Here is a 13942-nt window from a genome sequence, read left to right as displayed (position 1 = left end):
ATTCGCCGTATTTGAATGCCGTGAACGTGAATATTTTCGGCACTGGTATTGGTGAGTGGGGGTGAGAATCTGTAATTGAAAAGTTTGTGTACCATCGATGGCACTCAAGCCAGCTTAGTTTAATTTCGGTTTCAAATTTTTGTCGGTGAAAAAATATTTATGTGTGAATTGCTGCGATTTGATATATGATGCATGGCTTAAACTTGTTTAAGAGCATTTTGAAAAGGGAAAATATCTCTAAAAAATTTCGAGTAATGGACACATGGACACAACTTTACCACTGTGTCCATGAACGACCAGATCACTGCGAGTATGTAAAATGTTCGAAATCGTTTCCGCAATTCTGAATCCAACATAAAGTAGCTTATTGAAAATCTGTGGGAATTCGAACAGCACTCAAAAATGAACCAAACGTTCGGCAAACTTCTTTTCTCCACTTCCATTGTAAGTAAAACGAATAACGCTAGTCCGGAGTATGCAGCGGAGTATTAAAACTAATTACATTTGACAGAACAAAATGCCACAAAATCGGCTCTTCGCTAAAGCGTGTTGTTGCGTTAGTGTTGCTCTTCACTTAATGAAGTTATCGGGTTACTAGTATCCGCACTAAAAAAACATTTTAGCTGGATTAGACTTCAGGGAGTCGTCGACAATATCAGATTGAATAAAGGTAGAAAATAACCGAAGCGAAGGTGAAATAGAATGCTTCCAGGTTTTAACGTCGTAATGATCGATTTTTACTGTCCGAATTAAATTTTGAAGTATTAGCTGAAGCATAAATAGTGAATGTGGTATCATTTCAATAACAGCATGATTGGTTTTTCTAGTTCAACCATGTTACCAGCGAATATGCCAGATATTGAATAATTCTCCCTGTCAATACAAATAAGCTTGAAGCACCTTATTTTTTATACAGAACACTTTTGTTCCCTATTTTATCGTTGCTTCTACGCCTTCCAAGTTATGGATACAAACAGTTATCGGTCTGCGTGCATCGAAGCAACAGAATATACAAACGAGTGGATCGGGACAGACATAAAAACGATAAAATACAACCCACTTCACGCCTTTATCCGCTATCCGCAACAGAAAACTCAAGAGTTACCCCGGCAAATTTCCCGGGAGTTATATTTTGTTTGTTCTTCTCTCAATACAAGAGATACATCCCTTACTGACCAGCCGGAGGAAATGAGTACATAAAGGGTGTGTCACATCAAATTGCATCACGGAAAAAACGCTGTAGAAATTCGCCCAGTAGACCGATCCTTTTGAAAATTTTAGACAATAAAATAAAAACTATTAAACAACTTTTGGCATTTTCTTTTTATTCATACTTCGAGCCCAAGCCCGTATGCTCGCACCTTCCTCTTTACCCCGTCCATAAGGTTCTGTACAACGTCAGGTTGTAGTTTTTTTTTAACAGAAATCCATTTTCTCTTGAAGTCCGCCTCCGATTTGACAACTTTTGGGTTCTTCCGGAGGGCCTGCTTCATAATCGCCCAATATTTCTCTATTGGGCGAAGCTCCGGCGCGTTGGGTGGGTTCATTTCCTTTGGCACGAAGGTGACCCCGTTGGCTTCGTACCACTCCAACACGTCCTTTGAATAGTGGCACGAAGCGAGATCCAGCCAGAAGATGGTCGGGCCCTCGTGCTGCTTCAATAGTGGTAGTAAGCGCTTCTGTAGGCACTCCTTAAGGTAAACCTGCCCGTTTACCGTGCCGGTCATCACGAAGGGGGCGCTCCGCTTTCCGCAAGAGCAGATCGCTTGCCACATCATGTACTTTTTGGCAAACTTGGATAGTTTCCGCTTGCGAATCTCCTCCGGAACGCTGAATTTGTCCTCTGCGGAGAAGAACAACAGGCCCGGCAGCTGACGAAAGTCCGCTTTGACGTAGGTTTCGTCGTCCATTACCAGGCAATGCGGCTTCGTCAGCATTTCGGTGTACAGCTTCCGGGCTCGCGTCTTCCCCACCATGTTTTGCCTTTCGTCGCGGTTAGGAGCCTTCTGAATCTTTTATGTACGCAGGCCCTCCCGCTGCTTGGTCCGCTGGACGAATGAACTTGACAAATTCAGCTTATTGGCGACATCCCGGACCGAACTTCTCGGATCACGTCTAAACTGCTCAACTACGCGCTTGTGATCTTTTTCACTGACGGAGCATCCATTTTTGCCGTTCTTCACCTTCCGGTCGATGGTTAGGTTCTCGAAGTATCGTTTTAGTACTCTGCTGACCGTGGATTGGACGATTCCCAGCATCTTACCGATGTCCCGATGTGACAACTCCGGATTCTCGAAATGAGTGCACAGGATTAATTCACGACGCTCCTTTTCGTTCGACGACATTTTTCCAAATTTACGAAAAATTGACAGTGAAGCATGGCCAACGTGATCTATAGACTCTTATCTGATTATAAGCGAAAGCTGAAGATATAATTCCTAAAAATTAAATTTCTACAGCGTTTTTTCCGTGATGCAATTTGATGTGACACACCCTTTATAACACTTCATCGATAAATTTTATCTACACCACTCCGACTTAATTAGATAAATCCACTGTTGAACTGCCATTGGGTGGTTATGTTCAAAAGGAACATATCCGAGAAAACCAATGGAAAGAAAATCACAACTCACAATAAGTTAAATCGGTGCTTTCTGCAGCCGTGATAAAACAAATAATATCACGCAAAACAATAAACTAGCTTTTATCATAATAACTGTATAAATGCACTGACATTGTCAATCATATAATTGTGAAATTGTCTATTATTTCACATTTGACTGTAACTGTAACACATCTTAAGTGATCACTAAACGCAATCGAAAAGTTCTTTCTCTCGTTTGGGTTCGTTCTGTTTGCTAATCACCGAAAAATGAAAATTTGGAGTTAAATATAACGCATATCCATAGAGATAATGGAGGCTCAAATGTGTAAATTTCGATCAGAAAACATAGAGAGTAGTGCGGGGCAAAGGTGCGACTGTTGTCGTCCAATAACTCTTAAAATAAAAGCAAAAAAAATCAGTTTGCTTACCAAATTGTCACTATATTACCTTCGAAACGTAGTACAAGAATTTCTCGAATTTTGTTTGTAGTTGGACACATCCCTATTTTAAAACAAAATGACAAATGCGATCTTTTGCCCCATAGTGGGGGCAAAAGTGCGCACTTATTGAATTGAACTTCAGAAATAACTTGTAACAAAAATAACTGCTTTATCATTACCAGCGGAAGAAGCTTCATTGGACACATCCCTATTTTAAAACAAAATGACAAATGCGATCTTTTGCCCCATAGTGGGGGCAAAAGTGCGCACTTATTGAATTGAACTTCAGAAATAACTTGTAACAAAAATAACTGCTTTATCATTACCAGCGGAAGAAGCTTCATTACTAGAGAGTGTAGGCACCATCCAGTGGAGAGGTGGGTGTTGAATGATGTTTCATGGTTGGAGAAGGGTGGTTGTTATGGTCGAATATGGTTTTGTTATGTGCTGATTAATTCTTGGCACCTAGAATTATGATAACGGACCATCCACATACTACGTGGAAATCTTTGGATTTTTTTTTGCTCTCACGTGATTTATTTGAAACTCATTGTTGAAAAAAAAAAACAATATTTATTTGAAGTTCATTGTGAAAACATACACATAAACGAAACTTAACCGTTATTGAATTGAATGTATGGTGAAAATAAAAACATTTTTATTTGAAATTCATTTAGAATTATTTTTAAGCCATTGTTTATTTTTCTTTTTCATCTTGGATTTCGGTTCAGAGGATTTCGACACTTTGTCTTGGAACACTGTTACTTCGTTGCGCTGTACGGGGTTCGAAGAATCAGCCGATGTTTTTTCATGAAGCTAGAAGCCCAATCCTTTCCTGCCAGTTTTGCAACTTGCTTCAATTCGTGCTGGAGGTTGTTGGCTTCCGCAAAATCAAACGCCAGGCGCCGTAACTGCTTGAGAGTCATACCATAGAATGTTTTGTCCGGTGCTCTGCAACGGTTCACCAGATCCTCAGACTGCTCACTCTTGAATACTGGTCTGAACCGCCCTAGGTGCTCGCTGGTACATCCCAGCAGAAGTAGAAATGTCAATAAAAGAAGATTCAAATCAACTGATTCAGAAATACCGAGATCTGTCGCAATCTGACGCTTCAGGACTCTCTCCCGAAGCCTCTGTCAGACTATTTTGAGCATTTGTGGAGTGCAGTTTTTTCGAAATAGTTTTCTTCTTGTGAGTTCTGAGATTTAGATTGAATGAAATAGTTTCCCACAAGCAATTTTACAACTAATCGAGTTTCTAAAAAAAGAGCTCTTGAACTTTCTCACAAAAACGAATACGCACTATTATATACTATAGAACGAAGGGTCCCTTGACAATGTAGTTTGGAACTTTTCAGTTAGTTTAGATAACTAAATGGTCATCCCCAAAATTGAAAAAATAGATCGAACAACGCAAAAGTCTTCTTTCCTCATAACTAAATTTTTAAGCTCGTTTGTTCCAAAAAGGCCAATGCGCATTTTTACCCCGCACTACTCTATACGACATCTGTTGCATTACATCATAGAAGGTGACTCAATATATCAATGCCAGCAGAAACTTTTCGTTTGAGAATGTTACATACGTAGTATGCCTTTTTCCATTCCCACCGCAAACCAGCATCAAAACTTTATCCTTCGTCTTATCTGTGCAAGATCGAACCACGATTGAGAACATGTTCGCATAGATAGGAATAACTCCCTCCGTGAAATATTTACCTCTCGCTACGGTTTCATACTGTTCACAGATTGAAGATACAAAGTTAGAGCGACGAAAAGTTTGTCTCGAGTGGGGCATCAAATTGCACAACGTTATTGCATTTGTATTGAATCTACTCAAAAAGTAAATAGTTACGACATTATCTCTGTTGTGGATTGTGTCCCGAATCTCCGGCGAAATAGAATAATTTACATTATTTACACGGAAACTTCGGTGATTTATCAATAACATTGTGAATGTTTGTACAGTTCAACTTATAAATGATTACATCAAAACGGAACGAAACATTATTTACCGAAACCATATTCATAGCCCAAAATTCAAGCACTGCAAGCTTAGCTTTGTTTCCAGTCGCATTTTCCGTTCTATATCTCATAACTCACCCAAAACAAGACGTGCGAAAGAACCGAACAATGTTCGAGTGGGGGAGCCAAACCGTTTCAACGAAAGTAACTTGTTGACCCATTTTTTTCACTGACTCTATAAGCAATCGGAAGGCAGCAAAGAAGCTGATTGAAGCAAGCACAAGCAGAAAAAAAACACCCAGTCGACAGAAGCAGCTGTCGTGTAGAGCAGATACTTAATTGCCGTGGAGATAGCGCTACTCCACAGTTGCGTCGTCATTAAATGTAGACATTAGCAAACGATGGCCTTAATTTCGTCTTCTAGGAATTCAACCCCATGATAGCGTGCGAAAAGAGCGACGAGACAGGATGACAAAAACGCTTTTTATCTCTGAATATTAATCTGTCACCCGGCGTTCCCCGAAGGGTAGAGGAATGCTATTAAGTTAAAGTAGTTATGCACTGTACTTCCCGCCATAAGAACAGCAGTTCATCTCTGGGGTCGTGGGTGGGCGTGGAATACATCACTGACAGTTGTAAGAATGATATTTTCTTAGATCCCTTTTTTCGAGGATGTTTTCCAGCGAAAAACGTGTTATTTTATTTGAAAAGTCTGATGAAAAATCTGGTAAATGTTTCCAGATTGAAAAATCTGGTCTGATGAAAATCAGACTTTTCGAATAAAATAAAACTTGTTTGCACGTCTTTCTCTGGAAAACATCCTCGAAAAAGGGATCTAAGAAAATATCATTCTTACAACTGTCAGTGATGTGACATTGAAATAAGTATTACTATGTGGAGGTTTAAAAAGAAGTTTTTTGACGTTTGTCATTCTCTGGAGTGTGAAAATTACAGGGGATTCACTATCTTTTCTCTTCCCATGACGGCTTTAAGGATTTGGCCAACATCTTTATTGGCTAGTTGAAGTTAGGATCGCCGGAAATTGTACAATGTACAAAATTGTATTGCTACTCCCCAGCGCCATTCGGTGTATGTGTTGGGTTATGTTATAGAAATTGCACCGATTTCTTTTAGCCAGTCACGTGTACGGGCGTTTTATTTTGACGTTGCTTTAGCTGTAATTTATTTTAATTTCATTTTAACATAGTTCATAAGTTGTACATATTTTTACTTACAAAATTCGGTATGCGATAAGTTTTAACTAACCCACAATTTCAATTTTAGTTTCCGTGCACTATAAGCACTACATAGAATTAAGAAAAGCTAGGTTAAGTTCTCAATAGGTTAAGTTATTTTAGTCTACTCACTATTTAGCATAGATTTAATATTTTAATTTTCACTCCACAACTAGTTTTAAGTATAAACTGTATGGTTTGTAACTATATAAGAATACTTTTAAGTAATCGACTAGATTTTAAGTTGAATTCTAAAAAAGCACGTTCACGCTGATTAGATTTTTATCGAGAATAATTGTGACATGACGGAAAAGCCAACGATCAATCTTCCATCTCTTTGCGATTTTCCTTCTCCCTCTCGATCTTGTAACTCTGACGTCTTATATCGAATCGATGTGCCCCGACTGTAGCGTCTGAAGCCGTGTTGCCAGTACCAACATCCTCCCCCGCGTAACACTGGTCATCTGATTCAGTTTTACCTTCACCATCTACCTCCAAGACTGCCAATTTACCCACAGATCTACGAATCAACCCCCTCGCAGTTTGAACTATAGCCTGACGAATCCTCCCATCGCTTCCTCTAATGACCTCAAGAATCCGACCTCGCTCCCATCTGTTTCTGGTCGACTCATCGACGATCACTACCAAGTCACCTGCTGCTACCGGTTTTACGTCCCCAAACCATTTCGTACGTTTGTTCAGGGTCGGCAGATATTCTCGCAGCCATCTTCTCCAGAACGTATCCAGGTGTTGTTGAATTTGATGAAAGGACGCTTGCAAGACTGCTACAGAGTCATCCGCTTCTGCTTGCTGGCGAACTCCACTTGAACTTCCCAGTAAAAAATGGTTCGGAGTCAATGCTTCGCTCTCCTCAGACGAAATCGGCAAATATGTTAGTGGACGGCTGTTTACGATTCCTTCCGCTTCTACTACCAATGTAACTAATGTCTCGTCATTCAGCTTTCCATGGATGCTGTAAGCATCATCCATGGCCGTTTTGATTGAGAGCACCATGCGCTCCCATGCACCCCCCATGTGAGGAGTGCCGGGGGGAATGAAAATCCATTTCGTTGAACTGCTAGTGAAGGTGGTTGCTAGCTGTTCGATCTGTTCCTGCAGCAGTCGGCTCGCTCCTCGAAAATTGGTCCCGTTATCCGAGTATATCGTTGCTGGTGATCCACGGCGGACAACGAACCTCCGAATAGCCTCGACACATGATCTGGTGCTTAGGCTATGCACCACCTCGACGTGGACAGCACGGATTGTGAGGCAGGTGAAAACTGCAATCCACCGCTTCGTATTGCTCCTGCCAATCTTAACCAGTAGTGGTCCAAAGAGATCCAGGCCCGTGTTCGTAAACGGTCTCTGAAACGATGTCACTCGCGCCGCAGGTAATGGAGCCATCCGAGGAATACACGGCTCCGTCTTATATGTTCTGCACCACTGACAAGATTTCGCTACCTGCTTCACGGCCACTCTTAGCTGTGGAATGTGGAAATGCTGGCGCACCTCATTTACCACTGTTTCCATATTACAATGGCGAAATCTTCGATGGTAATCGTCCAACAGCAGGTAAGTAAGTCTGTATTTCCTAGGAAGAATAATAGGAAACTTTACACTTTCATTCACGTTCGGAGCTGCTGTGATACGCCCGTCCATTCTCAGGATCCCGAATTCATCCAGCATGGGAGTTAACTTGTACAATTCGCTCGATTTTTCAAGTTGTATTTGTTGTGCAGCTGGGCTCTGTTGGTTACGTGTCAACAGCACCATTTCATTTGTGAAGACCTGCCACTGTGCCAAACGGATCAGCATTCGTTGTCCCTCTAGCAGCTCTTCCGATCTCAAATGTCCTACGAACACCGCTTCTCCCTTAGTTCTGCGCCTTCGGTTAGCGATCCATCGATGGACGTATGCGGCAGACCTTATCAGCCTGGACAGACGAGAAAAACGTTCGAGATCAAACACCATTTCGGGTATGAACATCTTGCAATGTGCGTGGCATGGGCGCAGCTCTTCTTCGGTAGATACTGTTATGGTCCTCTGGCGAGGCCACTCCGACTCCGGATCTTTCAAAAATCCTGGTCCATTGAACCAAACACGAGATACATCTTCACAGGAACCTTTACCAAACTTAGTGGCCAGATCTGCAGGGTTATGTTTCGATGGCACCCAATGCCATTCACGGACGTCCGATGCGGTTAGTAATTCTCCGACACGACATGCTACGAACTGCTTATATCTCCGATGGTCTGAACGCAGCCAAGCCAAGACAGTGGCTGAATCACTCCAGAGAAAACGTTGCTGGACCTTCACGGTGTGGCTTTCTTCGACGAACTGCATCAATCGAACTCCCAGTACTGCAGCTTGCAGCTCCAATCGTGGTATTGATAAAGGTTTCAGTGGGGCCACTTTTGTCTTCGCCTCTACCAGACTGCAATCCACAAGCCCATCCGGTTTCGTAATCCGGAAATAAGCTGCTGCTGAATATGCTGCTTCACTAGCGTCAACGAAAATATGCAGCTGTAGATTTTTATAATGTTGGTTAGTCGCATTCTCGAAGTAGCAACGAGGGATTCGAATCTCACGGATATTCTGGAACAGGTTTGTCCACTTCCTCCAACGTTCGAATGCTGCATCATTGATCTTCTCGTCCCATTGGGTACCACTCCGCCAAACATCTTGTAGAAGAATTTTTCCATGAACGAGGAATACGCTCCATAATCCTAACGGATCGAAAAAACCCATCAAGCACTTTAGTACTTGTCTTTTCGTTGGTCTTCCTCCTTCATTGATCAACCTTTGAATTGATTGTTGTACTTCCATGGACAAGCACAGTTTATCCTCTTTCGTTAACCACAGCAATCCCAGCACTCGTTCATACTCCTTTCTGTCTAGGCTTATATTCTTGCCACCAGAGGGCTCTTTTTCTCCAAGACGATGTAACACTTCTTCACTGTTTGACAACCAATTTCTCAGCTGAAATCCTCCGTTCTCATGGATCATCCGCATCTCTTCGGAAACGCGAACTGCTTCGTGCACGCTGGCGTAGCTCTCCAGTGAGTCGTCCACATAGTGGTTGTTAATGATTCCCTCTACTGCTCGGGGGTACTGATCTTCGAACTCCTTCGCATTTTTATTTTTCACGAATTGTGCGTACGCTGGGGAACATGCAGATCCGAAAATTGCCACATCCATCATGAAAATTTCTGGAGGACTTGAAGGGTCACTACGCCAAAGGAACCGCAGGGAGTGCCGGTCCATCAACCTCATCAGTATTTGATGGAACATCTCTTTGATGTCCGCTGAAACAGCCACCATGAATTGTCGGAATCGAACCAGGACTGCTGGCAAAGACGTCAGCTGATCTGGTCCTTTTAGTAGGAAGGAATTTAAAGATATTCCCCCCACTTTAGCCGCAGCATCCCATATTAAACGGACCTTCTCAGGCTTTCTTGGATTCACCACCACTCCGAGTGGCAGGTACCAGATCCGGTTTTTGTCTGCGCTAGCCAATTCTGCCTCTGTGGCACGGTGGGTGTACCCTTTCTCCTGATATTCCAGGAGCTGTCGTCGAAGATTCTCGCGTAATTTAGGATCTCTGTCCATCCTCTTCTCGAGACACTGTAATCTACGGAGGGCCATCGAGTAACTATCCGGGAACTTAATATGGTCGAACTTCCACAAAAGTCCCGTTGCGTACCGATTCCCGATTCTTACGGTTGTTTCTTCCAGAATCCTCTGAGCGCGCTTGTCTTCCTCTGACATGAGGATGATTGTTGACTTGGTGGCGACTTCCTCTAGATCGAAGAAATGTTTAACTGTGTTGTGGAGATCTTCGTCGTTGGTACAGCTGCAAGAATGGCAGTTGAGGGTTTGCCTCGAGCCATGTTCTCCATGTCCTCCATATATGTACCAACCCAGTCTCGTTTTCGCTGCAACTGGTTCTCGAATATTTCCTTCCTTCACCTTCACAGGAACCATCAAATTTAAATTGTTTATTCCTATGAGTAACCGAGGAACAGCATCCACATAGCTGGCTACTGGAAGTCCTCGAAGATGATCGTATTTATTCTCCAGTACTCCGTACGAAAGCGTTTGCCTCGGAAGACAAAGCTCTTTAACCGTGCGAGCATCGTCCAGTGCATATCTTCTGTGACTACCTGTCGCAGAGATCGACAACGACACCTGTTGTGATTCTTTCTCATTTCGGGTCACGTTGCCCGTCCACATTAAACATAATGGGCGGCTTTCCCCTTCGATGCCAAGTTGCTCGACCAGTTCCTCCTCAATCAACGTCAGCGACGATCCATCGTCCAAAAACGCGAATGTATTTACTATTCCACTAGGTCCGAAAAGCATCACCGGAATGATACGGAAGAAAACATGGTGCTCCATCTGCCTGTGCGTATGGTTCTCCCCAGTTGCCGGTTGTAGTTGACGGTTGAATGCGTTACCGGTTCTCGTCGAGTGAAGCATAGGATGGTGGCGATATGGACAGCCGTTTGTTCCACATGAGCTCGTTCGACGACAACTTCTCTTCCCATGACTACACAGACAGTTTCGACACAATCTGTTGGCCTGTACACACTTCCAGCGATCGTCAACGGTTAGCGATTTAAAAGTTCCACAGTCTTGCAGCCGGTGTCCTGGTTTTTTGCAGGCATAGCATAGGATCTCCTTGGTTCGCACCTCCTCCATTTCATTAGAGTGTGCGTTAATGGCTCCTCGATTTTTCGGCTTCGATTTATCACCGGATGCAGTCCTACCACTGATACCACTATACACGGTCACCTTACTTGCCGATATAACAACGTCCGACATAAAGTTGCCGAACGTTTTCAAATTCACATCCGGAAAATTTCGTAAATAAGTACCCCATTCCATTTTCACATGGGCTGGAAGCTTCCCCACAAGCTCCATTAACAGAGATGGATTTGACAAATGAGCAAGTTGATTCGCTGCTTCGAGATGATCGCACAAACTTTGAACTGCCATACCGAAATCGATTAGTGTTTCAAGTCTATCGGTTTTCGGTGCAGGGACAGATCTAACCTTCTCCAATAACGCGTGTATAAGCAGCTCAGGCCTTCCATAGAGCAGGTACAAAGTATCCATGACATGGGGAACTGACGCTGGGAGGAGAAGGCGACTTTGAACCGCTTCATAAGCCGCGCCTTTCAGGCTGCGTTGAAGACGGCATAAATTTTCCGCATGGGTGTATCCACAAGCAAGCGTGGAGTTCTGAAAACTGCTTATGAACACAGGCCATTCTGTTGGATTGCCTGAGAATTGAGGCAAATCTCGCGGCATCACTTGCCGAGCGGCTAATTGCGAGGGGGTGGGTGTATATTCATTACCACCCAAAATCGGGTTCGACACATCACCGAATGGCAAAGCAACATTCGGCTGTGGATGATAATTAGGTACTGTACCTCTTGTTGGAGGGGCAGTATTGCTTGGAGGAATTGGCATTGACTGACATTTAATCATGTTCTCTAATTGTTTAATTAATGAATGGAGTATTCCATTATCTTTATTTGACTCCGCAGGTAGCCTTTTGGGTTGGCTTTGATGTGGCTTACCTGGTGGTGGATGTACGGGGGGATTAGGGACGTTTTTACCTTCGGGTACGTTCCTCAATGGCCACAATTGGTTGGATGGTACCTTGGGAATCGCTCCTTTATTTACTATCGCGGGGGGCAATCCCAACGGTTGGTTATTTGCTGGCGCCGGAATCAGCACTGATGAACGTACCAGTTGTGTCGCTTTCTCCACCTGTAGAACGTGCTCACCACCTGTGCCTACGATACCAGCTGCTCCATGAGTAGGCACTGCAGGCGGTAATGACTTGCCTTCCGACGCTTGTATTGGATTTCTTCCCGAAGGTATTGACGGATGCCTCAGCGGGCTACACACCTGCTGATCCTTGTGTACAGTTGGGATGGGTCCGACAGTATTGATGGCAGCAGCTTCGCCTTGGTTGAGTGATGAGGGGGGCAATGTCGCAGTGGCTGCTCGACCTACGGCGCCTTCCATATGACTCGCATTCTCCCCGATCCACCTCCTTACCCTGTCGATGCTGGCTGGTCTGTTTACTCTCGACCGCTGACTCGTGTTTTCCTCGTCTTCGATTCCGGCCTCCAGAAGTTTGTATTTATCATCGATAAATTTGCGCTCTAGCTCCCGCTGCTCCTTCAGTTTCTCGACTTGCAGTGCAATCCGAGCTGATCTTGGTGTCGATGACGTAGTACGTATGCTCAACACTTCGTTAGAGCACTGTCTGCAATTCCACGGACGTTCCGCTACAGATCCCGTTACTCCAGCACAACATTGGTGCCACCACGAATTACATGTGTCGCACTGCACCATGTTGTCAAAGCTGTCCGGACGGTCGCAGTTGACGCAACTGGACTCAACAACAGCGGCGGGAGTAGCACTGGCCTCGGCACTAGCCATATTCTCAATTCGACAGTACGAATTTTCTAAAGTTTGTTGGGTTATGTTATAGAAATTGCACCGATTTCTTTTAGCCAGTCACGTGTACGGTCGTTTTATTTTGACGTTGCTTTAGCTGTAATTTATTTTAATTTCATTTTAACATAGTTCATAAGTTGTACATATTTTTACTTACAAAATTCGGTATGCGATAAGTTTTAACTAACCCACAATTTCAATTTTAGTTTCCGTGCACTATAAGCACTACATAGAATTAAGAAAAGCTAGGTTAAGTTCTCAATAGGTTAAGTTATTTTAGTCTACTCACTATTTAGCATAGATTTAATATTTTAATTTTCACTCCACAACTAGTTTTAAGTATAAACTGTATGGTTTGTAACTATATAAGTATACTTTTAAGTAATCGACTAGATTTTAAGTTGAATTCTAAAAAAGCACGTTCACGCTGATTAGATTTTTATCGAGAATAATTGTGACATGACGGAAAAGCCAACGATCAATCTTCCATCTCTTTGCGATTTTCCTTCTCCCTCTCGATCTTGTAACTCTGACGTCTTATATCGAATCGATGTGCCCCGACTGTAGCGTCTGAAGCCGTGTTGCCAGTACCAACAGTATGTTTTTGTGTAATTTCGCTAGTTGAGGTCAATCACGCGGAGAGCAACCAAGAAGTGTGCAGTCTCTTAACCGCAGTAGAGCCAGTTTAGATTTTCATCTGTTTCGTTCGTCCCTCAAAATATATTCTATTACTATTAATTAACATGATGTTTATTGATATTAGTTACAATATTACTAGTATATATTTATATATCTCAAATGCGCTCTCATCCATCCGCTTCCATCCGCCCACATCCGCTTTGCATGTTAGCCACCACTGATTCTGAGGATTTCCTGAGGATTTTGGATTTTGGGTTGCAGAAGTACGGATAGATGATCCTGCTCGAATGGCATCCAAAGCGTCTTCAACTTCGTCCTTGTTGTATTTACGCTTCGTATCCATAATAAACCTGAAAAAATACATTGTAGTATTACCAATTTTAACTGTCCGAAATTTGAATCGTAGGAAAAAATTTCTAATGAAATTTCGGACATTTATTTTCATAATTTTTTTAAGAAAAATTACAATATACTTCATTATGTTTTATAATCAACTGTGAAACACTTACCAGGCAATAACAGTTAACTGATAACGATGATGATCAGGGATGAAACACGAGAGAAATTGAACTTTTAATAAACCAT

General features: G+C 42.8%; 1 protein-coding gene across 1 annotated transcript; it reads right to left on the bottom strand.

Annotated features, from left to right (window-relative positions):
- Positions 1–6562: 6562 nt before the first annotated feature.
- Positions 6563–12700, bottom strand: LOC129771847 (uncharacterized). The gene has a single exon (XM_055775941.1). It carries the CDS (start codon positions 12698–12700, stop codon positions 6563–6565), a length of 6138 nt encoding a protein of 2045 aa, XP_055631916.1.
- Between the last annotated feature and the right edge of the window lie 1242 nt (positions 12701–13942).

The sequence above is a fragment of the Toxorhynchites rutilus genome, chromosome 2 (assembly GCF_029784135.1).
Source record: "Toxorhynchites rutilus septentrionalis strain SRP chromosome 2, ASM2978413v1, whole genome shotgun sequence".
Classification (NCBI taxonomy): domain Eukaryota; kingdom Metazoa; phylum Arthropoda; class Insecta; order Diptera; family Culicidae; genus Toxorhynchites; species Toxorhynchites rutilus.
This window is presented reverse-complemented; position numbering and strand designations above follow the sequence as displayed.

Coding starts and splice junctions, on each gene's coding strand:
- LOC129771847 (XM_055775941.1), bottom strand. CDS start 12,700: ATGGCTAGTGCCGAGGCCAGTGCTACTCCCGCCGCTGTTGTTGAGTCC.